General features: G+C 40.2%; 1 protein-coding gene across 3 annotated transcripts in view; it reads right to left on the minus strand.

Moving 5' to 3' along the window:
- Positions 1-549: 549 nt before the first annotated feature.
- CCDC186 (coiled-coil domain containing 186) overlaps positions 550-27,918 on the minus strand; it is a 29,799-nt gene continuing 2,430 nt past the window's right edge. Inside the window, exons 2-18 of one of the 3 annotated variants that reach the window (XM_032191085.1) lie at positions 22,917-23,070; positions 21,232-21,282; positions 18,416-19,105; positions 15,956-16,082; positions 13,908-14,036; positions 12,959-13,171; positions 11,600-11,719; positions 10,972-11,076; positions 10,554-10,652; positions 9,684-9,770; positions 8,775-8,917; positions 6,569-6,824; positions 5,776-5,965; positions 4,607-4,687; positions 3,354-3,564; positions 2,155-2,374; positions 550-1,425 (exon numbers count right to left, since the gene is read on the minus strand). In XM_032191085.1, the coding sequence (XP_032046976.1) occupies positions 1,342-1,425; positions 2,155-2,374; positions 3,354-3,564; positions 4,607-4,687; positions 5,776-5,965; positions 6,569-6,824; positions 8,775-8,917; positions 9,684-9,770; positions 10,554-10,652; positions 10,972-11,076; positions 11,600-11,719; positions 12,959-13,171; positions 13,908-14,036; positions 15,956-16,082; positions 18,416-19,101 (2,751 nt within the window). In that variant the 5' untranslated portion in view covers positions 19,102-19,105; positions 21,232-21,282; positions 22,917-23,070 and the 3' untranslated portion in view covers positions 550-1,341. The remainder of the gene's footprint in view (positions 1,426-2,154; positions 2,375-3,353; positions 3,565-4,606; positions 4,688-5,775; positions 5,966-6,568; positions 6,825-8,774; positions 8,918-9,683; positions 9,771-10,553; positions 10,653-10,971; positions 11,077-11,599; positions 11,720-12,958; positions 13,172-13,907; positions 14,037-15,955; positions 16,083-18,415; positions 19,106-21,231; positions 21,283-22,916; positions 23,071-27,918) is intronic. The other 2 variants (XM_032191087.1, XM_032191088.1) reach the window with 2 other exon arrangements.

Raw genomic sequence — 27,918 nt, forward strand, 5'->3', positions numbered from 1 at the left:
TTCCTTTCATGATGATAGGAAGTTCAAGTATTTAAGAAAAACCCAACACATGTATTTACAGTCTGAACTGGTAAATACATTTTGGTCAGAAGGCAATAAACACACTGATAATGCATTTACTGCTGGAATAGACTTTTCAGATCCTGGGAATTACTTATCTTGGAATTAAAATGTGAACGTGATGTGAAACTAAGAACTTGTCACCTTGATCCTCTTCTGCTGTCACCCTCTCAGACACTGAGGGATTAAACAACAATTCTCAGTTCATGCCATTTTAACCATCTTAATTCTTCACAACAGTAAAATTAAGGAGTCACACATGTTTCTATGCCACTTTTACAGTCCAACCAACAGAATGAAATTCCATTTAGATATATTTTCTATTTCTTACCACCACTTTCATGGGCTGGTCTATTCAAAGCTAACAAGAGAACTTAGTAAGCTTCTATTTGTCTCTGAAAATTTTTCATTCATCTGAAAACAGATGCAAGCACAATGTCTATCTGTACATATGTAACAGTGGGCAGTTTAACTTTTTTTTTTTTTAAATGTTGTTAGTTATAAAAAAAGACAAAGTTTTATTAACCAATTTTCAAAGATAAGACTTTTTTAGACCATACACCTAAAGATCAGGGGTTTACAAGATTTGCTGAATTGATGTTTGTTTCTGTTGCACATACTCAATAATTGATTCAGAAAGTTCCTTAATCCCTTAGTTTTACTGTTGTTTCATTTCTTTTGAATAAATTGACCCAATAAATGCTAATCCAAAGCAGAAAATAAGCAATGTCATAGTCATCACTTAAAAATTTTGTGACAAAGCATTTTTCCATGCATTTGTCAAAAATGCTCGATCAACCTAATCATTAGAAGTAATATGCAAGAAAGGAAATAGTATCTGAAAGCCCTTAAAGCTCAGTAGCACTGGATATGTTCAACAGCAATTAAAACATAATTGATTTATTTTTTCAAGCTCTGTCATTAAAAGACTGATTAATGATACAGTGTAGAAATGAAAATCTCACTGCAACTCACTGAAAACATAGTATGCACTGCAAAGCATCTCTATGTCAATTCAAATAAAAGTTTTAGATAAATGTAGTGTGTAGGAAAGTTCAGCAACACCTCAGGCTGGTATTGGGTAGACAGAACCACACTGATGCCAAACCCTGTATCTCTCTCATGAGTAAGAGCAGCCTGTATGACTACAGGCCGTGTATACAAAATACTGGATGCTTGTGCTGGCAGGCAATCAAATTTCTGGAAAAATGTAGAAAAACAGTGGTCTGTAGCACCTGCCTTTTCCGCATCTTCATATCAGTTATTCCACAGAAGCTTTAGTTATGTCTGCTTTATTCTCTGTTCCAGTTCGTACTTGTGTTTAATAAGTCGTTCTATTTCTGTTCCTAGAGTCTGAAGGTTTTCCTTTGGGAGAAAGAAAGGATGGGTTAAGTTAGAGAGAGAAAACAAACCAAATCAGCACAAAATGCACTAATAAGTCAAAATTAGTGTTTATGTCAGCAGATTGGTACTTTCAAGTATCCCGAACAAATGCAAATGATTAGACTGAGGTAGAGAAAACCAAGCTCATTTCAGTAAAGGATGCAAACCTTTGAGCAAGTCTTTTTTGCAGTTACTAAGATGGTTACTTCTTAAGTTACTTCTACAGGCTGTCTCTACAAAGTGCAGTGTTTAAGGGGAACGATAATCCCAGGAAGAGATATCCAGCTCCTGCATAACGTAGCAGTTCAGGTGGCGGGCTGCACAACTCTTCCCAGCCGGCTGTCATTTCCTCACAGCAGACCCGCTGCCCCAGTGGCTCAACTTGGTACCCAGCAACTGGCACAGGACCAGGCACGCAGAGCCCAAGCAGCCCCCACATGACAGAGGGAAGGTGCAAAGGCTTTTTCTCTGCCAAACAGGCAGCCCTACGTTTACTGCTGAGAACCAGCCCTCTACTACAGCACATCACAGGGTCCCGAAAGAAATTCAGAATGGATCACATTACAGCACTCTTTGATTAACCAATGCTATCAGTATCACCAATTCACAGGGAGCTGACTTCCAAAAAGCCTCCTCCCTTTAATAGCACGCATCTCTTTGAAGAGAGTATCTCAGAACTAGGAGAGCATGCAGAACAAAAGGCATACTCACTTTCAGTGTAATATTTTTCAGTAATGTATCTTCTAACACAGCCTGCAGCTTTCTGTTTATCTCTAAGGAGAGTTCTAACGTGAGACCGCTGTCTGCGGGATGAGATGTATACAGAGATGCCATGATCCCACCTCGTCTACTCAAGTGTACTTTGTTGAAGTCAGAGGCCTCTGAGGACAGCGTGCCAGCTTCTTCCCGCAAAATGTAACTCTGAATAATTCTGGGCAAAAATTAAAAAGACATCACAGCGTTACAAGGTAGTTAAGAACAGACACTGACATAACTTCACATTCCTGACATACAATAATTTTAATTCCAAGCAGTACTGTATTAGGCAGTAAAGTAAATGCCTGCAAAGCCTGTGACAGCAGAAAACCTAAGGTACCACAGATGCTATAGTAGGCGATAGAAAGCTGGGACACTAAAATGCACAAGTTTTACATACTTTAAAGTACTTTGAGAAAGTAATATTGCTACTGAAGCAAAAAAGGTTACAAAAAGATGCCTCTATTTTTCTTTGCTAAAAGGAAGACCTATTAGACAATACCATTTAGCCCAAAAGCTGAAATACTGGGCAAGTTCAACTACTGTGCAATCTCAGCTTGGCATATGAAGTATGATGCAGTCTTCAGATTTAAAATCACCTCAGTGTCCCACTGAACCTGTCTCAGCACACAGGACAGATCTGTTACGGAAGTGTGGTAGCATATGCTCAAACTGGAAGACAGTAGGACGATGACCTGTACATGTAGGTACTACACTCAAACTTGCTCAGAGATCTCACGCATGCAAGAAGTGTTGTTTAAATCAGCTTTTCTAGGAGCAACTCTCATTGCATGCTTTATTTATTATCTGTCTGACTCAAGACCCCGGGGTTCGATTTGTAGCACTGCTGACAGTTGTCAGTAGCAACTGAGGATCAAGTGATATCAACCCATGAGAACACCAAGTGTGAGACAATTGGGGAGCAATATTCTGCCTTTTTAAAACCAGCACCCACAGTTGAATTCATCTGTTTTTGAATGGTCATTGAAGCAACGCTGTTCATTTAAGTCATAACTTCAACAAATCATTTCAACATTAAGTTGAGAATAGCAGTAGAACTACACTAAGCATTTATAAAGAAATAGAGTCTCGTGCATACTTCAGTATGTGTAAACCCAACATCAAAAACTGTACCAACCAAACTCAGAACATACTTAGTTTTTTTCCTGATTTCCTCCACAAGGTGTTTAATGTGATCCTCCATAAACTCCATCTTTTCATTTTTTCGAGCATGTGCTTTCTGTAGCCTCAGGATTCTTTCAACCAGGATAGACTTGTCCACCTCTGGGAAGCTGTCCACAGCCACTGAAGATCCAGTGTTCTCAGGTGACCGATCCTCATTGCTGCTGCGCGCGTTCAGGGACCCTGCCAACACATTCAGATTTTAAAGCTCTTTTTACTTTTGCCACAAATAAAATATCTCCACCAGTGCAGCACGTTCATTACATTTTAGTAGCTTAGGATATTTTCTTCAGAACATCAGTTTCCCTTACACGTGAGTGGGTTTCTACAATAAGTAGTTTTTACACCATTTAAATGCGTGCTGGAGCAGTGTGTAGTCCCCTAGTTATGGGCATAATTCCATTAGCATCACTGTACGTACATGAGTAACACTTAGCCCTGCAGAAGTACTGTCATATTCATTAATATTACTTTGTACAAGACTGAGCTGATTTTCAAACAAATCTATTCTACAGTCTGCTAAAATCACAACCATGAGAACTGCGTACAGGCTGACAGGAGCCCTACATTGTAAACCACCTACAGCGCTGTTCACTTAGAGCTTGAAGTATTTTTTTTTCTTTCTGTTCACCTCTTACTTATACAGAAAGATTGCAAAATACTTCAGCATACCTAACCCAATTTAAAACCCAATGATACTGAGGAAGAAAACAGCTGTTGTTTTCAGCATTAAAGATAACCGTTCTACTTCTAACTGGATAGAAAGTAATGAATTCTACACAAACACACTGATGCCTCTAAACATGCTAATTGATTTTTATCAGTTAAACAGTTGCAACTGTCAATAAGGCAATTAAACAATCTTGGAAGCTGCTGCTAATTTTTGTTTTGCCACAGCTGCATTTAAGAGGTTTCTCTAGAAACTGCAGTCCTCTGAGCTTCCTCCAAACATAAAAGCAACAACAACAACAAAAGTCTTGCATTTAAGAAGACCCAAAGCATGTAAACATCAAGCTTTAATCTTGTAATAAGGATAAGCACCTTTAACTGCATTCAGCCAAGTGCATTTTGGTGTTTAAAGGCTATTTTGTCAGGCTGAATGGGAGACTGCCCACACACTGCATACGCACAAACCACAGAAAGAGCAAGACTGAGAGCAGCACACCATGGCAACCTTATTAAGATCGAAGGATTGTTTTGGCAGCCCTGCTATTAGCTATATTACCTGATGAACTGGAACGACTCCCCATGCTGCTGACTTCTTTGTCATAATTACCGTTTTCCATCTGATCCAATTTCCTGCGTGCTAAAAGTATAATAAAGTGATTGTTACCAACAGGAGATTAAAAACCAAGACCCAGTGTGATACAACAAACACTCTAATCCTCTGACCTCTGATAATTTAACGTGGCTTGACTACTTAAAGACAATGGTAGCAACTAAAATCTGATGGGGAAAAGACAAAACAAGAACCAAAATAGCTCCCTTCTCTCCCTGCACTCAGCCATGAAGTACCTGGATGCAACATCTGCTAAGACCCTGCAACAATTTCCAGCTGAAGTAATGTCATCCACAGGATTATCTGGGAACAACAAGACTTGAATTTGATTTTGCCTTTGATTGGGACTGCTGGGGAAATAACCACTGAATGACAGAACAGCAGCTCCGTTCTGCGATCTCATGACTATCACTAGTGGGAGCTGAGAGCACTACTTGTGCCAGAAGCACCACTCATTCAGTAGGGATGAAAAGGGAAAATGCACAGCTGTTCATGTATGTACAAAGAGACAAATAACTTCTCTTGCACAATGTCACTAAGAGTTCTTTTTTCAAATACATTTCAAAGAAGCCTGAATACATTCAAATCTATCTGCATTCAGAACATATGTGCTATCAAGTATTTAATGATTTCTATCTGTTGACAAAATTAATCTCAGTCTCTCAACATCCATCCATCCTTAATAACTAAACTGCTCTGTTTAACATACTAAGCAGTAGCTCCCACCAATAATTCCTGATACAGTCAGGAGCTAGGAAACTTCTGGCAGCTTTTGCCTATACTCAGACCAGGATCCGTACCTACCCACAGTGACATTTAGGTAGTCCCGTACAGGATAACAAAGACAAAGCTCTCAAAATAAAACTTTCAGTTTATAACTAAGCCCATTTCAAGAGTTCTATTTAAGGCTGACAATTGAGACTAGGCCCTGTTTGCTGCCACCACAGTTTTCTCAAGTCTTAACTTGCTCGCTCACTCTTTTGGGACAGGGAGAGTGAGAAGGGCTAAGCTCAAACAGCGCGCATACACTGACAGAAGCCTTCGTCTCTGCCAGACTCTGTGAAGGGGCTTACAGACTGGGCTGACTTATTATTATATCTGAAATGAATTTCAACCTAGCTGAAGCTGTTTCGTGAGATCTTTCAGGTTTGCTGCATGCTTGCGCTTCTGGGTAGTCAGTTCATCTTTCAGCTCATCCACGTGGGTCTTCAGCGCTGTTAGTTCTTTCTGCTCTGAAGCCAGCTGAGCCTGCAGCATCTCAACCTCTAGCTTTCGCTGATCCTCCTCCTTCTGCAACTTGGTGGCCTGAAATTATAGTTTGGTTTTAAGTCATATACCACAAGGATTCCTGCCTAACCACACTGCACACTCAACAGTTCTATCTCTGTACTTTGCTTTCTACATGAGAATCTCTTGCATTTTAAATTTGTTAAGCTAGAAACTAGCATTGCAACTGAATACATAGCACAGTGCGATGCTGCAGTAAGATTCCTGAATTCTAAAACATCCACACAATGCAGTACAGCACATAGAGCTGTGCAGTACAGGTACGTTAATTTTTGTTTTGTTTTTACAGCAATCATTGAAAATTAAATTATGTTTATCTTACATTTATAAAGACTACCTAAGAAACAGTAATACAATTCACAAATTACAATCTTTTGGTTGTTTCAATGTCAGTTGCATGGAGAGTAACTCTGTCCTGCACCACAGAAAGAACAACGCAGGGACACCCCCATCACATTTCAGTGCCATGTGCCTTAGGATTTCTGTCTTCTTAAAAAGAGAGGTGTTCCAGACTGGCAAACTCAACAACAAGTTGCAGTTAGGTGAGGAAAAACACATGGTGGAATTCACGTTCCCCAAACATTTTAGTAACGCATGAACAAAGCTGCATGCTGTACTCACCAGGTCATCTTTAGCCTGTCGAACACATTCCACCTGATTCTGCAGCTCTCTTTCGCTGTAAGAAAGCTTATCCACCTGGCTCTGTAAGGAATTGTTTTCAGACTGAAGCTGCGCATTCTTACTGGTTAATTTTTCAGTGAATATCAATAGCTCAGATTCTCTTTTCCGACTACCTTCAATGTCCTTCTGGAGATCAGCAATAAGAGAATTGAGACCATCTACTTCTTCCTTTAAAGCATTGATATCTTGTTCATCTCTGCCAAAAGAATTGCATATTATTAGGAATAACCTGAGCTTGAAGACATCAGATATGAAACCTTACTGAAATAAAAGTGTTTGGGCCCAGACCAGGCAATGCCCAGGAACACTTAGTGACCCTCGTGCACCACTGGATTGTTTTAAAAATGAAGAGAGCTTGCAGATTCCATTTCATGACAAGTTGCAACGTTGACATGACACAGAAATGAAGTGACCAGCTGTCTGTACTCAACTTCACGTGCTTCAGTACAGGGTGTCAGAAACAAGACTGTAGATTAAGAGGACAGCCTGCAAATGCAATATTCTCGTATTTCCCTTTTCCAAATACGTTGTTTCATTATGAGAGAAGCAATTTCTACTTAACAGTCAAGGTCAAACCGAGCAAAGTTAAATGTGTAGACCATCCTGAAAAGAGATCTCCAACTGATCCTTGCATTTCTCCAAAAAGCAAATCCTGCAACACTGGAGGTAATCAGTATCCAACTCAGTGTTATCCAGCATCCAACCTAAAATAATCTTTCCTGCAAAATTCCATTTATTTTTGTCCTTGCTCCAGCACACAAAGACTAGCTGAACATTCCCTTTATAATACCTTTTTACATATTTAAAGATGTTTCACCTCAATCTTTTAGGTTCCTTCTAGAAGGAAGAAACCTGCTTCCTCAACCCTTTTCTCATAAAGAAAATAGATGAGATTTTGCACGAATTAAGACAAAATTCTTATTTTCTTGGAAGCAAGTGAAAAAAGGCAGCAAATTTATTTTCAGAGAGAGTTTCAGAGAGAACAGGAATTTACTGATCCAAGTTTTCAATCTCTTTCTAAGATTCCACAACCCTGTCAAACATCCTAGGGAGTACTGAAAACACGTCAGTCATTTTAAGAGAGAAATAAAAGACTATAGGAAAATTGATGCAGTGGTAGTGAGCGCTGTGCAGAGAAGATGTTAAAAAAAACACCTCAATCCAAGTTTAACAGGAAAAATGGAGACATGTTTAAGGACATCTCAACTACTGAGAAGAAAAAATAACTGGAAAAACACATTTGTAGTTTTCACACTGTGATCACAGAGTTCATTTTAATTCATTTAACAAGATCCCAAGAGAAAAAAAAAAAAAAAAAAAAGCTGTTGCTGACTGAAGTCTATGCTTCAATTGTCTCTAGCAGATCACAGTTTCCCTAGGAAAGCTAATGAGACAGTGCCAATGCAGCTGACCAGCATACAGCAAGTGGAAAACGCTTCATTCTCTAAACCCTGAGCACGTAATCACAGCAATATTTTTCAATGAGAAATAAGAATTCTTTAGAAGCACAGGAGGGACATGTGAGTGGTTCTTTTTATCCAAAAGTTGTCTACCTCCATTGTATTTGCTTAGAATCAGTGAAGTGGATGGCATTTCTGTATTCTACTTCATATGCACCATGCAAAAACAGAAATATGCTCAGCAACTCCTGAACTGTCCACGAACCCAACTCCTTTCCAAGATTTTATATCCCTCACGTTCTTAAATGAGGAAACTTTGGACAGCAGAATGAGTACTAATCCATCAGAAATACAAGTGCTCCCAACTATCTGCATATGGCACCTATCAAAGATATAAAACCTTTTCTGTTAAATACTTTAATCCATCCATCACACTTTTGAAGTGATGGATCTTTCAATAAAGCAAACAGCGGGCAGGCTTCTACAAGACATAACTTCTTATAGGGTACACTTAAAAGTGAACACTTTGGTTAGATTTACGAGACTAAATCCATTAATTTTATTAAAAGCTATTAAGGTCATCTCTATTACTAGTGAGATTGATTCACCATAGAAATAAACACTTAAATTAGGACAAGGATTCTGCATGTTATTGATGTTTTAAAGCATTTTGTAATTTCAATAAAGAAAAACTTTCCAAATACCAGAAAATCTGTCACATCATTCCTCAAAGTGCATAGCTGTACCTCTGATGTTGATCCTGCAGACGATCGACAGTTTTGACTTTGTCCAGCAAACTCTGAATTTCAGTCTTCTGTCTGTTAATGATCTCTTTATACTTGGATAACTCATCTTCTGTTCTTAAGCGCTCATCCTCTAGACACTTCACCTGAATCAGAAAAATCAAACTATTTATTTCCCCAAGCTTCGGAGATGAATTATTCTGATCTTCTGATCAGATGTCTAACGTTTTGTACAAAACATTTTTATTACTTTTTGATGATTTTAGCTCAGAGTGGTAATATCCTGTTTTTCACACAAAACACAGTCAGAAAAAATAGATAAAATAGTACATGCAAAAAATACCAAATTATGCAAGTGTGATTAACATTAGTCTTGTCCAAAGACTCAAACTAATGCACCAGGATTCAAAGACTTCAAAGACATCTTTTTTCCAATTACAAAACCAAATACAGTCATGTCTTCATCCATTTTTCTAAGGCCCTACTGAGATCTGGGTTGAAGGAACAGCAGGCTAATTTACAGACAGTTCAGAAGTTACAGATAGCATAACCTCCTTAACAGACATCAAATGTGTGATGTCTACAAACCTAGCTTCACAGACAAGAAATGTTTACAGATATTTTTCATTTTCCAAAGTTACTAAACTCAGGAGATCTTCACTAAATATGTTTCTCCTAACTTTTCAGTCAAATGAGTTGCATAACATAGAACAAAACATTGTACTATGGATCTACTGATTCACTAAGAAAGGTTACCCAGAGTCAGTTATGTGCTCCTTCTGATCTCATGCAAGCCAGTCTCTAATCACAGTATTTATTCAAAGAACTAAAATTACAAACAAAAAATTGAATATAGTCTTATTCCAAAAGCCAATACTACGCGTTGTGCTCTCCTACAATCCAACACGTTACCTTTGTCCTCAGTGTTCGAAGTTCATCCATGCCTTCTTTAAATGTTCTCTTCAAGTCTTCCAGTTCTTTTATTTTTGCATGATGCACCTTTTTAAAGAGCGAGAAGTTCATTAAGAAATCTACATTGACACTGGCATTCCCTAGGATATCAAAAAAATCTAGGCGAATGCAGGCCAACAAAACAGCTGAGAGGGCTGGGCTTAAAATAAAACAGGTACTTTAAAGGTTTGTTTCGCTTATATAGAGATTGGTAAACAGCCACCACAAACAAAAGCAAAAGCCTAGGGGGAAAAAAGCTAGATTTTTTTTTTTTTTTTAAAGAAGCAAGGACAGAAATAGGATTGCACATTTCAGTTTTAGTTGTACAAATTGACATCACAACAGCCCCTGGGGAAAGTTCTACGTTCTGACACTTGCTTAACTGAAGATGAAACATGCACACGTGAGCAGGTACTCATCAGAGAATCTAGTTTTTGGGATAACAAATTTCTACAGAGAATGGAAGCTATCCCCGACTCATAGCTTAGCGAAATACTGGTCAAAGAAAGACAGCCTTGCCTTAGAATTTGCACTCTAAATTATGAAAACATTCACACTGATAAATGAAAGAGCAATTATGGGAAAAGCATGATACAATGAGAACAATTCTGTTTTTAAGAAATTAGTCCAGGGTAGTATCTAAAAACATCCTCCCATAAGCAGAGTTGGAGGCAGACACCTGGAATGGAGTATTAGGGCAAGAAGAAAAATGTTTGGCAAGAACTATAAGCAGATTAAAAAAAATCTCAAGTTAGAAACTCGTAGCATTCATAACTACCAGGTTAACTGGTAGCCAGGCAACTGTGCTGCCTCCATACACCAAATACTTACCTCCAGATGATCAGACTTCTCCTGCATTTGTTTTTCTAGTTCTCCTTTAGTTACTCTGAGCTTTGCATCCAATTCATTTGATTTAATTTCTTCCGACTCCTAAAAGGATAGAAGATACAAGGAGAGTTTTATGAGCACCTATACAGCTTTTCACATCACTGAAGAACTTTCCTATAGGCATGTATCCAATAATTCTGAAAAGGTGAAGACAGAGTTGCACACCAGATGCTAATCAAGACAAACTTTTTCCTTTCTGATTATCAACTTTCCAAGCAAAGCAATCAGTGATTGATCATCTCAACATTGTAGCTCACACAGGATAATTCTTCCCTATTATGGCTTAAGATAGAAATGGGGGGGGCGAGAGGTGTAAAATAAGATCCTGGACACTAATTCCACCTCCTGAGAAAGTGTTTACCTGATAGGTTTTTATCATTTCTTGACAGTTTTTCCTTATCTGGTCTGTTTCTTCTTTTGCTTGAGTTAATTTTGTTGTTGCATCTTTGAGGCGCTCTTTTGATTCCTACAGAAACAGGAATGAATAACGGGTTAAACCTACTTACATAACATCATTTAGAAAAAAAAACAATTTTTATGACAGAAGTTTCCTACTTCAGTTTGAAAAGAACCAACAACAAAAATGTCTGGTATTTTTTCCCTTCTTACTTCCCTTCAGCTAGTACTTTATGTAATTTTGTTTGTTCCAAAATCACAAAAAAAGGACTCCTTGGTTATGTGCCGTAGATGATAGATCACATTAAATCTATCACAGAAAAACTGAATTAAAAAGACAGTTAAATCTATCATACAAAATCCAAATAAAAGTTGATGATCAGATTAAACAGAACCCTCTGCATTTCCCTCCTCGCATCCTTTTATCATTACCAGCTCAGTAACAGTATCTAAAAGCACTATTCCAACTTCTGCGGCAGGTGTTCAAATTCAGAACACTTTAAGAATAGATTTTAGTACTATTTAAAGAGAGAACAGTATCGCAACTACATTCCTCTGACTGTAGTCTAATGTCATGGTAGCGTTTTACTAACCCTGTGCGAATCCATTTCAGTTTTCAATTTGTTCTGAGCCCATTTCACTTTGATAACATGAGAATTGATTTCTTCTTTCAGTTTTTCTATTTCTTTGTTGAGTCGAGTGGCTTCAGCATCCTAAAAAAAAAAAATCATAAATTTTATTTTATGGATATAAATCATCCAGTGCTTCTTGCAACACACAAAATAGAGCTCTGGTCTACAATAAAAATCTCCTGAGTAAGCTGCACAGGCCCTTTTTTGTTTTTTTTTGGCAACAGGATGAGGAAACACAGGTTCAAACAGTAGTTATGTATTACACAAGGCTACAGAGAGAAGTCCCGACACTGACAGAACGGTAATACCAGCTATAAACGTGCAGGGTGAGCACTGGCAGCAACAACATACGTAGGTCAAACCACCAGCCTGTAAGTCAGCATCAAGTCAGGACATTAAGAAAAGGACACTGCTGGCCCAAACTTCTGTACCAGCATCCACAGACAGAGCATCAACCCACACCTCCAAACTGCTTCTGAAATGATAGAATCAACTGCTAAATATAGGTTTACTGAAGCACCGTGTGAGGGCAGTACGGTTCCTGCAAGGCTCTAGTGTAATCATGAGGTGTTCTGAGGTTTTTTAGTAGGTTAACTTTTGTTTAGCAAACCTGAAGCCACGTTCCCACTTCCTGCTCACGTGAGAAACACTGAAGTGATTTTTTGCTTCAGCAGCATATTTTTTCTGACTTTAAATCGTATTTTTCTGCTTCTTTTGTCAACTGTGCACAGTAAAATTCATCAGAAGAGACCCAAATCAGCAAGAACCCTACTACTTCATCAATTTTCAGGTCTTCCACATGAAGTAGTTGCAAAACAGTACAGAAACACCTGGGTAATTTAGGAGCCTGATGGAAATTTTACTGGCTTCTAAAACTGAATGGCAATTTACTTATTTATTTGAATCAGGCCTGAAAAATCCTATTGCCATACTACCAATTTTCATAAGTACAAGAGAATGAAGACAGAAAAATTGCAATAAAGACTGCAATAACTTAATGCCATTACAGCCTTTTAAAAATTCAAAAAAAAAAAAGTTAGAAACTCCCTCAAAAAAACATGGACCTGCAATAAGTGCTCTTTTCTTTTTTATTACAGAAAATAAATTAGGGAAATATTAAACGGAACTTGAAAAAGATAACGAGAACTCAGTTAATACTTCCCCCTCCCTCAGAGGAAAGGGTTTTTTCCACAGATATACATCAAAACAAAACAAAAACATTCTTCTTTCCCCAAGTACATTAGCAAACAAGTGTTGTTAAGTTTGCTCTGATAGCGCTTTTCATCATTCACTCAAGTCACACAGCAATACTCAGAGCACCTTAGTTTCATAGAGCTGGTGTAATCTTCCTTTTTCCTGAGAAAGCTGTTTGATTTTATTAGTATGCTTTTCAATTTCTTTGTTTGCATCTCGCACTCTTCTCTCAAGTATCTCCTTTTCCTTTCGGAGGTCAAGTGACTCTTTCTCCCCTCGGACATATTTCATCACCATTGTTTCCTTTTCATGGCGTGCTTCTTCACATTTCTTATTTGCCTTGAAAAATATTTAAATATGAAATACAAGGGTGATTCATTCTGGTTTGCTTTTGTAAGACACTACTCCAAAGACATCCAATATGGAAGCATATCAAAGCAGGGCTCAATAGCACCAGTTCTGCAAACCCTAGCATTAGATCCCCACATAAGTGTCACCAGAGCCCAATTGATTGAACTGGAATTACTTGTAACAGTAAATGCATCTATGCAGCTGCAGCTTCACAGCTAAACCACTCACGTGAATTACCACCCCACAAGTAATTCTGAATACAGATTATTTCAGAAGGAAAGAGTTGTATTTGATAAGGTTTAGTCACAAAATACTTCTGCAAAAACCCAGTATCAATCCTGTCTTCCCTTGTCCACGTGCCAACCTCAGCACCATTCGGTGGCTTATTTTTCAGATGGACTTCCCCCCGACCCCAGCATTAATACATTTTGTTTCATCTAAGAAAATAAAAAGAATCAGAAACTGAGCTTTAGAGTTCACATAGAGAAAATACTTGGCATAATGTATTAGGAAGGAAAAAAAAAAATCTCAACTCTCAGTAATACGAGAGAAAAATAAAAGCTTTGTGCTGTATTTGAGAAAAATATTTCATCTGATAAATTAGGGTATGTAAGAGCCGCTGCTAGCTTTTACCCTGCTTCTGAGCCAAAACCAGGCTGCATGTTTCCTACAGGGATCAAGTTAATTCATGAAATGTTCTGTAATTAAAGGTTTTCTGTCTTACCTGTTCCATTCGATAGGCCATCTCTTTATGCAACTGTTGAATAGCATTTTTGGCTGCTGCATCTTGGGTTAAAAGTTTGTCTTTACCAGCTTTCACTTCTTTAATAAGCTCTTCTATTCTTGCTTCTAGCTAGAAGACAACATTATGATATAATTATAGGAAAAATAAGACTTTGATCATGTTTTGTACAGGCAGGAACATTTCACACAAATTATATGCTTCAACAGATCTTTACCTGTACTTTACACTTGTCAAGCTGCAACTATCCATATCAACATCTAGCTTTGTACTCAAGTACAAGCATGAAAGATGTCAATTTTCATCTTCAGTGAGACAACTGCATCAAATGGAGTAGAACAGGAGGCACGGTAGTTTATTACAGAAAAAAATTAAATTGACAGCAAATGCTGAGATGCCAGAGCAGAGCTGGCTGCTGGCTGAAGTTGCTTCTTTCACCCTTTTCTTTGCTGCTACCCCTGTGCCACCACCTCCAGCCTGCACTGCGCTGGCAAAGTCATCACGCATCCGTGCTGAACTGGACTGGGAATTAATTCACTGAAAAACAACTCAGCAAATACAAAGGTGGTGCTTAGTCACCGTGCTGGCACGTTTCCTTAGGCACCCAGTGAACTAGGTGAGACCTGATCCAGCTGAAGAATAACCACCAGCTGGAACACCTCCCCGGGCAGGCTCGCTGCGCAGCCACACAGGCGCAGTCCAAGAGGAAGCAGCACTCGCACAAGGACAACAAGCTGTGATGCTGCCCAAAGGCTCCTCAAACTGTGCCTTAAGGACAACGCTCTCATTACAGGGCAAAGCCATTTCACCGATGCCTGCCTTTCTTTGTGGGGAAGAAGGGTGTAAAAGTGTAAAGATGCCGGTGTCAGTACCTCACTTCTGTGCAATCCAAGCCACAACACAAAGCAAAAACACTTGTTGCCACACAGTGAATTTGATCACACCCTCTTCGGTTTTGCAAGCCAAATCATTGCCTAGCATGCAAAACATTTGTTTTTATTTATTTTTAAACGTGCAAGCATGCATATAACCACTTTACTTGCAACTGTGAGTGCTACCAAGCTTTCATTTCCTTGAAAGCTACCAGGACACATTAATTCAGAAATCATCACGTTAAAAACACTCACTTCAAAAATGAGAAAACAAAACCCAACAACTCAGGTGTTTCACACTTCATTGTATCCCACAAGTCCAGCTGCTACCAAACTGCCAGTGTTACACCACAGCAGTATTTCTGAAACCACCTCCAAACATCCTTATCTGCAATCTTACTCGTGGGACTAGAAACCAACATGTGCCTCCCTCACAAAATGTTGTAACAGAGCACGAGTGACACCCGAAGCGATACCTTTCCCTCCCACACTAAAGCCAGCCTGCACAACTGCGAACTCTATGCTCCTCTTTGGCCTGTCATGGTCCTGAACCATTCACTGGCCAAATGCCTGCATATAGGAACTGCTAATACCAAAATAGCGTGTAAGGCCACAGTTAACACGCTCTAACCTTTATATGTGTTCCACTTAACCATTAGCACTTACAAGTCCAACTACAGCCATTCACTGCCAGATGCAGTAGTTAACAGAAGATAAATATTACTTTTAAAAAATGAGTCATGATAAAACACTTTCCTAAGATTCCCCTTCTACCTACATACAAGAAATAAATCATCCTAAGAGACTGAACTTTGCCATTTTGCAAAAAGGCCTACAAGGCCTTTAGCATACGCAGCCTCCGGCAGGAAGACAACCTTGGCACACACAACCAACCCACCTATCAAGGCAACTCAAACTGGAACTGCTCGAACACCTAAAATGAATTTCTGAATTCAGATCACTTAACCATAGACATTAAGCACTTCCAGCCAGTTAACATTTCTTGGCATGGAAGAATGGATTTATCCTCACAAAATACTCAGCATACACAAGCATGGGCACTCCTGCCTTCTCCCCTACGCTACCACACATTCTGTTAAACAGGGGCATCATGTACAGGTGAGATACCAGCTGCCACTTCTGTTCAGTTGTCTGTACCTGTTTGATGATGTTGAGGTGCTGCTTTTCTGTTTCTGTTCGCTTTTTCAGTTCATCTTTTAAGCTGTCCTTTTCTGAGCAAATGTCCAAAATCAGTTCTTGATGTTTTTTATTTTCTTTAATCAATCTGTAAAGAAAAAGAAACAAGCTGTAAGGTACTTCAGTACTGTATTTTTGATTTATTTATTTTGAGATACATGTTTCTTCCTTCTTGACTGTAAATCCTATTGCAATTAGAGCCAGGAACACTACTGAACTCCACCAAAGCCTTACCAAAAAAAAGTACATTGTGCCTGTGAAGCTTAACTCTAAACCAGCCAGCAGCAACTTTCTGATGAGAACACTGCTTACTTCCAGCATTTTGGGGTTTCTACCATCCCTGATGATGTGAGATATTTCATGCCTCTAAGCTACTCCAGAACTAGCAGTGAGTTCTGTAAAGGTTAACAATTTTAAGTTACTTTTGTACACAGAAACTTCCAATCACAGAGCTCCCCAGTCTAAGCTCTGAAAGCACAGACAGTGTGTTCATTTCCTGGATTGGCACAAACTCTCACAGCAGCCTTTCAAGTCCACAACCTGCTAAGAAATAGGACTTAGAAAATCTGGGTTCCACGTAACTACAACAGCATCCGTGCTTGTAGCCCTTCTAAGTTAAAATGTTTAGCTACGGTCTGTTCTTTTGCAGCTGTTTGAAGCCTGAGTTGAAGCTGACACCTTGACAATACTAGATTTAGCCTGACCTTCTAGCAGTGCAATATGTGAAACTCAGAAGTCATATTGTCAGAGCTGCTGAGTCTCAAATGTACTTAAATGGTTAAAGACACAGTTAGGTAGCGGGTATTTCCAAAAGCACCTAGGCAAGTTAGGCCACCAACCGCACGAATTTGCGTGCGGTATGTATTTACCTGAACAAGATATTTAAATACCCTTTTAGATACGTACTTTCATCTTCAGCTTCTCTCCTTCAAAAAGTATTTCCTAAATAAACAAGGCTTCCAAATTACAAAAACTTCAATACCACCAGTGAAAGCAAGCTTAGGTTAAAGAACAGTTCTGAAGCAAGGAATATTCCAAGATTACAAATGCTCAAAGGGAGCTGAGATTCACACAATCGCTGCTCACTTACCTAGCACAGATCTGCTCATAGAAGACAGCTGGATTACTTCCAGAGCAACGTTACAGGAAATTCTTTTGATCATAAACAAAGGGACAAAAATCAGCCCAACCCAGAACGCCCTTTGGACTAAAAGTATTCCACAGCAGCTTTGCACTCTTGAGGTGAGCACCCAAAATTCAAAGGGGTGCAGCTGGCAAAGAAAGAGACTGAAGGTATGTTTATATAAAACAAATCTGCGTGTATATGTAATAAATACATATATCTACATACACATTTGTATCTAAGTAATTGGTCCACTGTTGAAAATACTGATCTGCCTTTGAATTTACTGTAAACAAACATGTAAAACCCAACTGACTTGTTCACCTACCATTTTCTGGAGTTAGAACCATCTACACACCACTACATTCAGATTCTCATTCCTCCTCCATAATTACTAAACGCCTAATCACACATACCCAAGCCTTCCTGTCATCAGCTCACTTTCCTCACGTTTATATTTTGTCAGAGGTTACCTAGTGAGGTGCAAGAGAATGCTTTCCCTACTCTACTTTTTGGGAGTTTCTCCCTCCCTGTGATGTCCTGAAGAACAGGGCACTCATTTCCATCTCTGCAAACAGGAATAAAATTAAAGTTACACACTATGTTTCGTTAATAAAAAACCTTTTTGAAGAGGTAACAGAACACTAAAAGCCAAGTGGAGAATCAAAAAAAATAAAAATCAATCAGTGAACTGGCTTTTGACAAGCATGCTTCATGTAGCAGATGGTAGAACTACTAAGCCCAGCTGAATACAGCAAAGTTTAAGCATTTCAAAAGCCCTCCTGTACCATTTCAAACACAAAGAACAGCTCTCAACCAACTAGAACTTTCTGGATTATGAGAAAAGACTGAATTATGATATTGCACAAACAAGAAGCAACTTCAAACTCAAATCAAACACAACTAGTGAGAGTTTGTAATTACAATGGTTCATTTCTTCGAAGACATACAGAGACAGAATGAATCTTGGACTATTTTTAAATACTGTAAAAGCGATGGTGATATAAGTAATTCTAGGCTCTGGCAAGCTATTCGACTGAACAGTTGGCCATTCAGTTCCTGCCAAATCCCACAAGAATTCAGAGATCTGAGCACACATTTTTATTTAAAAGTGCATTCCACACGTAATAATAATTCCTCATTTACTGACCTTTTTTTAAGGAAGTTCTTCATCTGTCCTTAAAACAACTCACAAGACATTATTTGTTTCATACCACAATGTTGTGTTCACGTAATACACATCTGAAACTTTTCAGTACACACCTCCATAGCCGTAATGAGAATACTAAAATACTCACTTTTTTATAGTTTGCTCCTGCTCCAGGTATTTATCTTGCACGCATTTTTCAAACACAGCCAAGGCATGTTCACCTTTCCTCACACCGTTTGGACATTTGTGTTCTTTGGAAAAATCTGTAGATAGGAGTTCAGACTCTATTTCCTTCAGCAAATCGTCCTGCGAGGAAGTCTGATGCATCGTGGAAATAAGCTTCTTTGTGCAGTCTGTGTCATAAGGGCTTTCCGTGTAGATTTTATCACTGGATTTTTTCACAAAGTCAGATTCCTCCCTTAGCTCCTTCAGTATTTCCATTAATGATTGTTCGGCCTGATTAGTTTTTGGATCTTGTTCAAATTCTTCGCTAGATAAACGCCCTGGCTTCGTGGAGCCCTCGACCTTACTTTCAGAGCAGGTACTGGCAGCGCAGTCCGCCCCTCCGCTGTCGTCAAGCGCTGGCTGCTGCTCCCGTCTTTCTGCCAGGCCCCCACCGCTGCTCAGGTCAGTGGCTGATGGATCCTGGGCTGAGGGCAACAACTTCGATTCCATGTCCAGGACACCAGCTCCAGCACAAGCAACGCTTGAGCAGTCCTTTGCTCCAGGTGTTTCATCTGTCCTCCTGTTTTCTGGGCACGTGGAAGAGGCATTGCCCGACAGATTGACTGGCTCCGGCGTGCCTTGTGTTTCTGGGACATATTCCTCCATCATTTTCCTTCAGAAAGGTAATAGAATTCATATTAGACAACGTATTATATTCAAAATCAAAATTAAAGATTAAGAAAGAGGAAAGAAAGCCTACTGGAAAGTAAAATTCAAAGGGCAAAAATATCTAGATACAGAAGCTATGCAGAGTTTGTTGTTTTTCCAGCCTTTTACATCAATTCTCTGAGTTTTTCTGAAGGAGGGTGATAAATCAAGGAAAGCAAACACGAAGGAGTGGGACAGTAAATGCCAACGCAATCAAAAAAAGAGATTTTTTTTAGGATTAAAAATTCTGATTTTAAACCAGAAAAAGTTCAAGTAATCACCTCTGAAAAACATTTCAGATATAACAAAAACACCTAAGAATCGTGTGCTTTTTAGCTTTCATTGTCCCCCACACGATTTGAAAGTAACAATGTGCCTTCACTCACTCCTTTTTATAACACAGGGCAACTCCCTCACCCAGCCAGGGAGAAAATACTTCCTTACTGTCACGTCCTCACCTATTACCCATACAACAAAACGTATCCGTACCCAGCAACCCAAAAGAAAAAGGGGGCTGAGGGTGAGATTCTCTTCTCCCATCTGCTAGCAAGCAGCAGAAATCTCTTGCTGGATGAGCACAGATGGTCTGAGGCAGATTTGCTCTCCCAAAGTAGCTTGCAGAGCAAACATTTGAGGAGTTGAAAAGCTATGCAGAAAGTGTTCTTCTAGAAGGACACCGTACTGTGATCCAAATAGCTAGAACATTTATGGAACAGCCTGGATATGAAGTTGGATCTTCTTTTTCAGGACTCCCAGATGGTCAGGTGTCTGCAAAGCCTGCTGGCATTTTTATCGAGCACAAGAAGCTCTTATCATACCCTGTCCATTAGGGGAAATTCATTACAGCAGTCATAACTTTTGGATGTAACCCTGCCGCCCGTACTGGATAAATTAGACTATTTATAAACAGAAGTCAATTTTTTCATTTAGGAATTCAGCTTTGCTTTTCCAACAATTATCTCAAAGGAAGCAGTAACTCTGCCATCTTGCAATATCAGGCATGTTTTCATACTTCTCATTTCATTCAGCCTTCTCATTTGTTTAGCTTTTTCTCACCCATTTCACACAATTGGAGTTGTTCAGCTACACGCTCCAGACTCTGCACTTGAACTCAGACCGAGAGGAAGCCCTCTGTGCCACTTGGCTCAACTCCTCCAAAGTCCCTGCCTTATTAACCAACACTTAGTCCCATGGCTTACCCTGTTAAAACAGAGGGATGCACGAATCCCATTATGTCTGTGACTAATTGCTACCACTACGCACCAATAGGTATTAAAAAAAAACAACAGAGAAGGAAAAAAAAAAAAGGTCGCCTCAGCTCAGCTGTTTCTATCAGAAAATACTATCAAAAAAGACCCACCTGAAAACACTGCCAGGTAATCTCTAGGAGGAAAACAGAAAGGGAAACTAAACCTAAGGCTGTGTATGAAAGAGAACATGCTATGGCAACAGTAACAAATCAGCCAATGACAATTCTATCTCTTTAAGTAACAAACACACCTCTTTTCCTTTTTGGTTTCAAAACAAAAAACTAAACACCACAGTCTCTAAAACAGTACAAGTCAATAGGAACCAGAAGACAAACCGTACCTAAAGCTACAAATCAGAAAGAGGTGGTGAATGGCAGACTTGTTACACAACATACACTGTGAAACTTTAACAAGGATTCCCAGTTCACAAGCAAATCTTCTCTGACATGAATAAAATTCCTGATCCCCCTTGGCTTCAAATATTTATGTTTAGGTCAATACCAGAGCCAATGAATCCATCCGCTTAGTTTGTCCAGCCAAAACAACTGCTCTTTTGGTAGCTATCTACATTTTGATAACTGCTAGTAATCAAAGTTCAAGATGTTCTTGTGTTAGTCTAAAAAAATAAATGGAACAACCCCTACTTAAGATCTAAATTGGCAAGCAAAGAAAATGAATACAGCTGCAAAAAAAAGCATTGAGCTCGACAGTAGCAGAACGCCAGCTTCTACTTAATTAAAAAGCTGTTAAAAATAATGATTGAGACTGGTGCATTTAACACAGTCAATAACCGTCAGATCTGCAAACAATGCTTCTGTTCAGAGGGAAGGCAGGAATTCACCTCCTAGTATCTTGTCACGGGCAGCTTACAATCCACACGCTCAGCAGACGCCTGTTAAAAAAAAAAAAAAAAAGAAAAAAAAGGCTGTTAGGATAAAGCTGAGGTGCAACTTTTTCCATAGCAGTTCCTGCAGCTTAAGTCCTTGCTGAGACTTTCTCTGGAATGATCAGAGGGAAATTTTGGCTCAATTTAAGCCTTTTCTAAAGTACTTTAGAAAGTGTTATAACCCCCCCCAAGATGTGAAGCTGTTTGATGTATTGCTGCCTCAGAGCTGCCCATCGCAGCCCAGAGGCTGCAGTTAACTCCCACAGGAGAAGAAGTGGTAAAAGCAGATCTGGGAGCTTCCACATCGGTTACCACACCTAAACCTCAAGGCCAGTCAGCAAAGTGGATGGTATTTTTCCTCACACAAGAGCAACAAGTGGAAAATAAAGGTCTGTTAGGCTGTTCTTTGGGAAGAACACTGATTTTTCACGTTGCTGCGTTACTTCCTTCTGTAAATAAGACTGAATTAATATTGGAGACACACAGGGAGTTTGAAGTGTCTGTACAAATCTGTTAAAGCTTGAAGAGTAAATTCTGAGGATTCAGTGTTCCCTGCAGACTTGCTCTACATCTCAGTGGTGCCCAGAATGTAATTTCCTACATTAAGAATGTTCCCAGCCCGATTCCAATATCCTGGATTCTACATCTATCTGCCCAAATCGATCCCAACCTGTTCCTGCCCTGAACAGATGTTTTCTTTCCTCCTGCTGCCACTGCACCGTACTAGTTTTAAAATAGAAATAAAATCTTATCCTAGGATCAGAATTTTATCTTCAGAAATATCCAGCCACAGAAATCAGGTGGAGTAGCTGTCAATGCAAATTCACCTTAATATTCAAACGTGTCTCTTGCATATCCAAAGTTTGTCACGTCCACCCCAGGCAAGTAAATAGAGCAGATACCTCGTTTGTAAGGCCACAGACAGAAAACTGCAGTAACAACAGCAAAGAAAAGGCTCCTGCTTGGTAAGCAGAACTGTGTGTGTGAAAGTAGCTTAAAAAGATTGACACTGCCAGCCTGACCCCAGCCAGCTGAAACAAAATATGATAATATTCCCTTGTTTCACATCAAGCATACGAATACAGCAGGTCCCAAATACACCTGACACATACTTGACAGCAGCTCGATCTTTTTCCAGGTTCCAACTACACTTTCTATCACCCTACCTACCCTAAACGACTCTTCCAAAGGTCAGGGAAATAATTAAGTTGCGGTACCACTTCCTTATGCCCCAGCCCAACCACCAGGGCAGGCCTGCACCTTCCTGGGTAGGAACTGTCAGGTGAGCACAGGGAGGGGAGCTCGGCCCCAGCGTGCCTGCCTCGCACCCCCAGCACCCCCAGGTACCTCAGGAGCCTGCTGGGCACTGGCATGGTGCAGGGAAGGCTTCCTGCAGCCAGGCCATAAGGTTTCTGCTGCTGTGGCAGAGCCAGTTTGCAGCCTTTTCTCCTACTGCTGTAACTTAAATGTGGTTGTCTGCCAAATTGCTGCAGCAAAACTGATGGGAATCAAACTCTGGAAGATTTTGGGGGCCTGCAGGTACAGCAAATGGCCAGCACAACTTTCTATGGGAGTGTCTCTCAGACACATACATGAAAGAAAGCAAAGACTCAGGAAACCAGCAGTGTTTCTTCACTCACTGTGTTTGGACCAGAACAGAAGCATCCTCTCTAAACTGCTAATCAAACGGCAGAAACACGAACAGAGGTGACAGTCACTCGAGCTCTTCGGCTAAGCACTGATACAAGACAGGTATTGATCCAGGAGGAGCATCAAAAGCCTTGCTACACGATCCTGTAAAATACCAAAAAAAGAAAAAAAAATATTCCTTGTAGCTACCTTCAGCAGCAGGCACTCTAACACGTTGTTAAGCCCTGGCCTCGGCAGCTATCTGTAGATAAGAGGTGAGAGCACAAGGAAACGCTTGCAGAATTAAGGCTTGTAATGGTAAAACTTACAAAGGAAAAAACTTACAGGTTGCTGGAATTTATTTGGATTACATCCCTTTATGTTCTACTATCTGCAAGTAGCCTATCTCAAGGTTTAAAGTGACTTAAAAATTAAGTCAAATAATGTTTAATATTTAGCTACCCTAACAGTACAGACCTGATCTGTAAAGTACCAGCCAGTAAGATCAAGGTCTTAACTCGTCCTATGAGATCCAGCTGCTGAGTGGACGAGTCGAGCAACTCTTTATCACGCAAGATTTGCTCTCGTTCTTGCAAGACGAGTAAACACCACACTGCAGCATGTTAGCTGGATTTCTGGAATAAAAAGGTCTAATTATGGTACTATACCCTTGCTGTGATGATGTATTAGGGTAGCACAGTACCTGTTTATTATGTTATTTTTACAGGGAACTGAAAAAGGAATTCCCAGAAAAGCCAGCAGTATCATCTCTGAACAGTACTTTGACTGTTTATTAATCCAAGATTTACCAGTCCACATTAAATAACTGTTTAAGGAAGCAGGTGATCAGCCATTAATATTTAGTTCCTGATCTACAACCATAGCAATCACCTGCGGCAATAAGAAGCCAATGAGCAGTTAGAAGATGTCACCTCTTTTAATACATCTTCCAACTCAAATTCTGATTTTCATACTGATATATATTCCAAAAAATTAGGTTGAGAATTAATTTTCATATGCAGTAACAAAAATAAATGTAATTACTGTTGTTTAAGGATCACGCTTCCAAATATACTATGAGATGATGATGAATGCACAGGTGCCAGAACACAAGCCAGCAAGGGACAGCTTCTACAAGCAGACCTCAAGAAACCAGAGTACAAATAAAAGTATTTCAAACAATAGCTACACTGAACCACCAGACTAACTCCTCTGTTCACCTTCACTAGAAGAACTCTGAAGATTTAGGAATTTTTCTGTATGAGCAGAGAGCTAAGACCTATCACATTCATCTCAAACTTGCAGCTTTTCTCCCTCCTGCTCTCTGCTTTTCTTTCGCCTTTCTGCCTATCGCCAATTCAAAAGCGCAAGAAGATGCAGCAATACAGGTGGGAAGGCAGAGGGAGGAAAACCAGCAGCAGTCCTTCATTCCCATACGTGCTTTAACAATAAATTCTCATTTCAGGGGCCAGTCACTGAGCACAAAAAAAGCAGGTTCTCCAACACTCGATCCTCCCTTTTCCTCTGCCAAAAAGACCGTACACCCTACTTTTTAAGATGCTCTTGACACATTTAGCTGTCCATCCAGTTACCCACTCAGAAATCTTCAGCCCCGTTCCAACACCGCTACTTTCCAGCCACCAGAAGTTAATTCATGATGCAAGCAATTCCCTGTGTGCTTCCCACTGCCTGCACAGCTCTCAGCAGGAACACAAAACCCTCCCCTCCCCTGTTATTACAGGCATGCCTTCAGAATCTGGTGCATTTTAATTCAATATCATGCCATTTCAAACCGCCTGCCTTTTCAATCTTACGGAACACAAACACGATCCTTTTAGACCCTGGACTACAAAGACTTCCTAAGCAGATGCACCGTTAATGCCAGCATTCAATTTCACGAAGCCGGGAGTTTGAACCATGCCTCATGTACGCTGTAAACAGCGGAGAAGAACAAAGAGGCTTCAGGCAATTTCAAAACACATCTGACGACTCATTAGATGACAGAAGTACGGGAAGCGTTTCCTGAAGCTGGACTGTTGAGAAAAAATCACTGGCAATATGGGAAAAAAAAGAAAATGTGCATCTTGTCACCGAGTAACTATCACATTTGGGCTTTTACCAGACACAGAGTGAAGTGACAGAAGCGTGGCACTGCCAGGACATGGGCTGGATGTTCAGGGCAGTCCCAGGAGACAAAAATTGCTGCTGTAATAGAAAAAGAATGTATTTAAGCTGCCGAGCTTAGCTATACAGTAGAGAAGCAGGACAAGGAAGGGAAGAAAGGAAGTAACGCTTCAGGAGTGTGTACATAATAACAAAGACTTGCTCAAACCAGAGGGGATTTTGAGAAGCAGTGAAGAGCACTGAGATACGTGCCTCGGAGTGAAAGAGAAGTAACCGTCCTGTTAGCAAGAAGTTAACACCATAAATGCAGCTCACCAAACACCAGACATATTCAGGCATGTGTTAAACAACGTAGAGATCAGTTGCAGCCAATTATGTTTGTTCCTTCCAACAATGAGGGGTTTGCAATAGCTTTGCATAGATGTTCTCCCCTCATAGCTGTATTATGAGACCTTGGAGGAGCGCCTCTGGCAAAGAGAGCAGCAACTCCTTTCCACCAAGGAGGCAGGGATACAATCCACAAACCCAGGCAACCACAGCTCTCACATCAGCAGCTACCACCACACGTGCTCTTCACCTCTGGAAATGTGAAAAGCATCTAGATAGGCTTTATAGTATCCGAGACAAGCTTGTTTTTAAAGTACAATGTAACCTACACAGCCATCCTCTTTCCTCTTATCTGTCACAGCAGAGCACTCAAACTTCCTGCAACCAGTGGACTGAAGTCCAATGACTAAAGCTGCAGTAGCAGCACGATGCGTTTCGGAGTAGGCGTGGGACAAGGAAAGAAAAGATGAAGCACTCTGTGGCTCATCAGCAGATGACACCACCAGGCAGCGGGGTCCTCAGCACCATGACCAGGCAAACAGAGAGCAGAAACACCCGGTGACACCACCACCAGCAGCCCACATTCCAGAGGGATTCATACAGTCACGCTGAAACTGCAGCCTGTGCTGTATCTAGATACAGAAACACTGCTCACCTCCACACAGGATGTGGAGAGAAAACCCCTACCTACAGGACAGGCCCCTTGAAACTGCTCCAGAGCAGCTCTCTGCCCTGGGATTAGAGATCCTTGCTTCATGATCCGTTCTTAAACTCTTCGCTGGACCAAGAGCTTACAAAATAGCTGCTGTTATTATTTAGTTTGTTTTTCAAGATGGCACCATCCCAAAGTAATAGCCACCAGACTCACCAGAAAATCTTTTGTCGTGGGCAGGGACACCCCCCTATTACTGTATCCCAACAGAATAGTAAGTGCTACTTTCTTTAACCAGATAACCCTAAAACAAAGACATTAAAGTCACCATTAGCAACCAGACAACTCTCAGAATCCCAAAAATTGCTATTTCTTTTTAGTTTGGGTTTAATTTCCAATCTATTACACTTGGGTAAGAAACGAAGCCGTAGGACAGCTCGTGTGCTCTCATACACAGAATGAATCTCCAAGCAGACTGCTAAGGAAATAACTGATGCTGTGGCAGGACAATTTTTTCCCTTCATATAGTAGCGCTGCTCATTTTAAAAGCTCCGATGCAGCTCTTCAAGAACTTTTCACATCTTTACTAGACAACAATTGTTTAATTTGGATAATTAGTCAGCACTAATTGAGTGCCAACCTGTCATCACAAGAACTCTCGTTAAAAGTTTTGTGACAGTATGACTAAAAATAAAACGGAAGAAAAATTTTACAGCTTGTGTTAGCAGACAGCTGCAGTGTAATCCTAGTAATACTTTCACCTAGACTAATCTGAACAGACCAAACCTATCTTTGTCCAAGTCACGTATGTTTTTTTTGTTTGTTTTAATTATTTCCCTAAAGCAAATATCTTCAGCTATTGTCTACTGCTCATCACACTGATTAGCAAAGCCAACTTCCCTGTTGTTTCCAGTTAGCAGCCAGCGTACCTGTACTGGGCACAGCATCTTTCACAAGAACTCCGTCTACAATCATTTTCCCAGTCTAAACAGTGCGTCTCCAGGTAACACTGCAAAAGAGGGAAAATCAACTCCAAGAGATAATTGTTTTCAACTGGAAATTCTAAGGAAAAGATGATTCACTGAAATAAATTCTGGTTTACAAAACCAGATATGAGAAGTATCTCTACCGTATCGCTGTTATGTAGAGGGGCAGATCAAAGATTTCAGCCAAGAACAGCTTCAGAGGAGATTCAGTTCCTAACTACTGCCTGCATGCCATACAGAACAGAGAGGAAGGCCAAGAGGCCTCGTACAATGATGGCCTTGTATGTAGATGGCACATGTAGGAAGCAGAAGAAAACCACCCGAGCACCACCTACACCAGCTCTCCCAACATTAATTCATTTTCACCCTAGACCAAAGACTGGATATAGCTCTACGCTAGCCGAAACAAAGGGTTACAGGGGTACCAGCGCAGACAGGACACGCACAAGAGGTAAAGCCGGCTGCGTGCTGGGACGCCGAGCTCTCCAGCCCAGCCATAACTCGACACAGTTCCCGATTCAGCTCACACAAAGACCTGCATTGATGCAAGTGCTGGGAGAGCAGGGCGTGGAAGCGTGCACATACACAGATCCTCTCTAGATTTCCTTGCTTGTCTCGGTTTAATACTTTAGCTTGCTTTTCTCTTTTTTTTTAATCTTACTTTATACACACGCACTGATTGCATAGCCCCACGGCAGTCCTAAGGTGCAAAGCTCATCATCGCTATCAATTTTTTCAACGTGAGTCAAGTGCTGTAGAAGACGAGGCTTACTCATACTTTAACGTTGCTTTTTCTTTGCTTATGTCACAAGTCAAACAGTTGAGCAACACCGTATGAATTCCTTCATGGCATCACCAGGTTTCCTACCCGTGTCTTGCAAGCGGTTAGTATCACGATCACATTAACTCCGCACACAGAGCCAA

This window comes from Aythya fuligula, chromosome 7 (assembly GCF_009819795.1).
Source record: "Aythya fuligula isolate bAytFul2 chromosome 7, bAytFul2.pri, whole genome shotgun sequence".
Lineage (NCBI taxonomy): Eukaryota > Metazoa > Chordata > Aves > Anseriformes > Anatidae > Aythya > Aythya fuligula.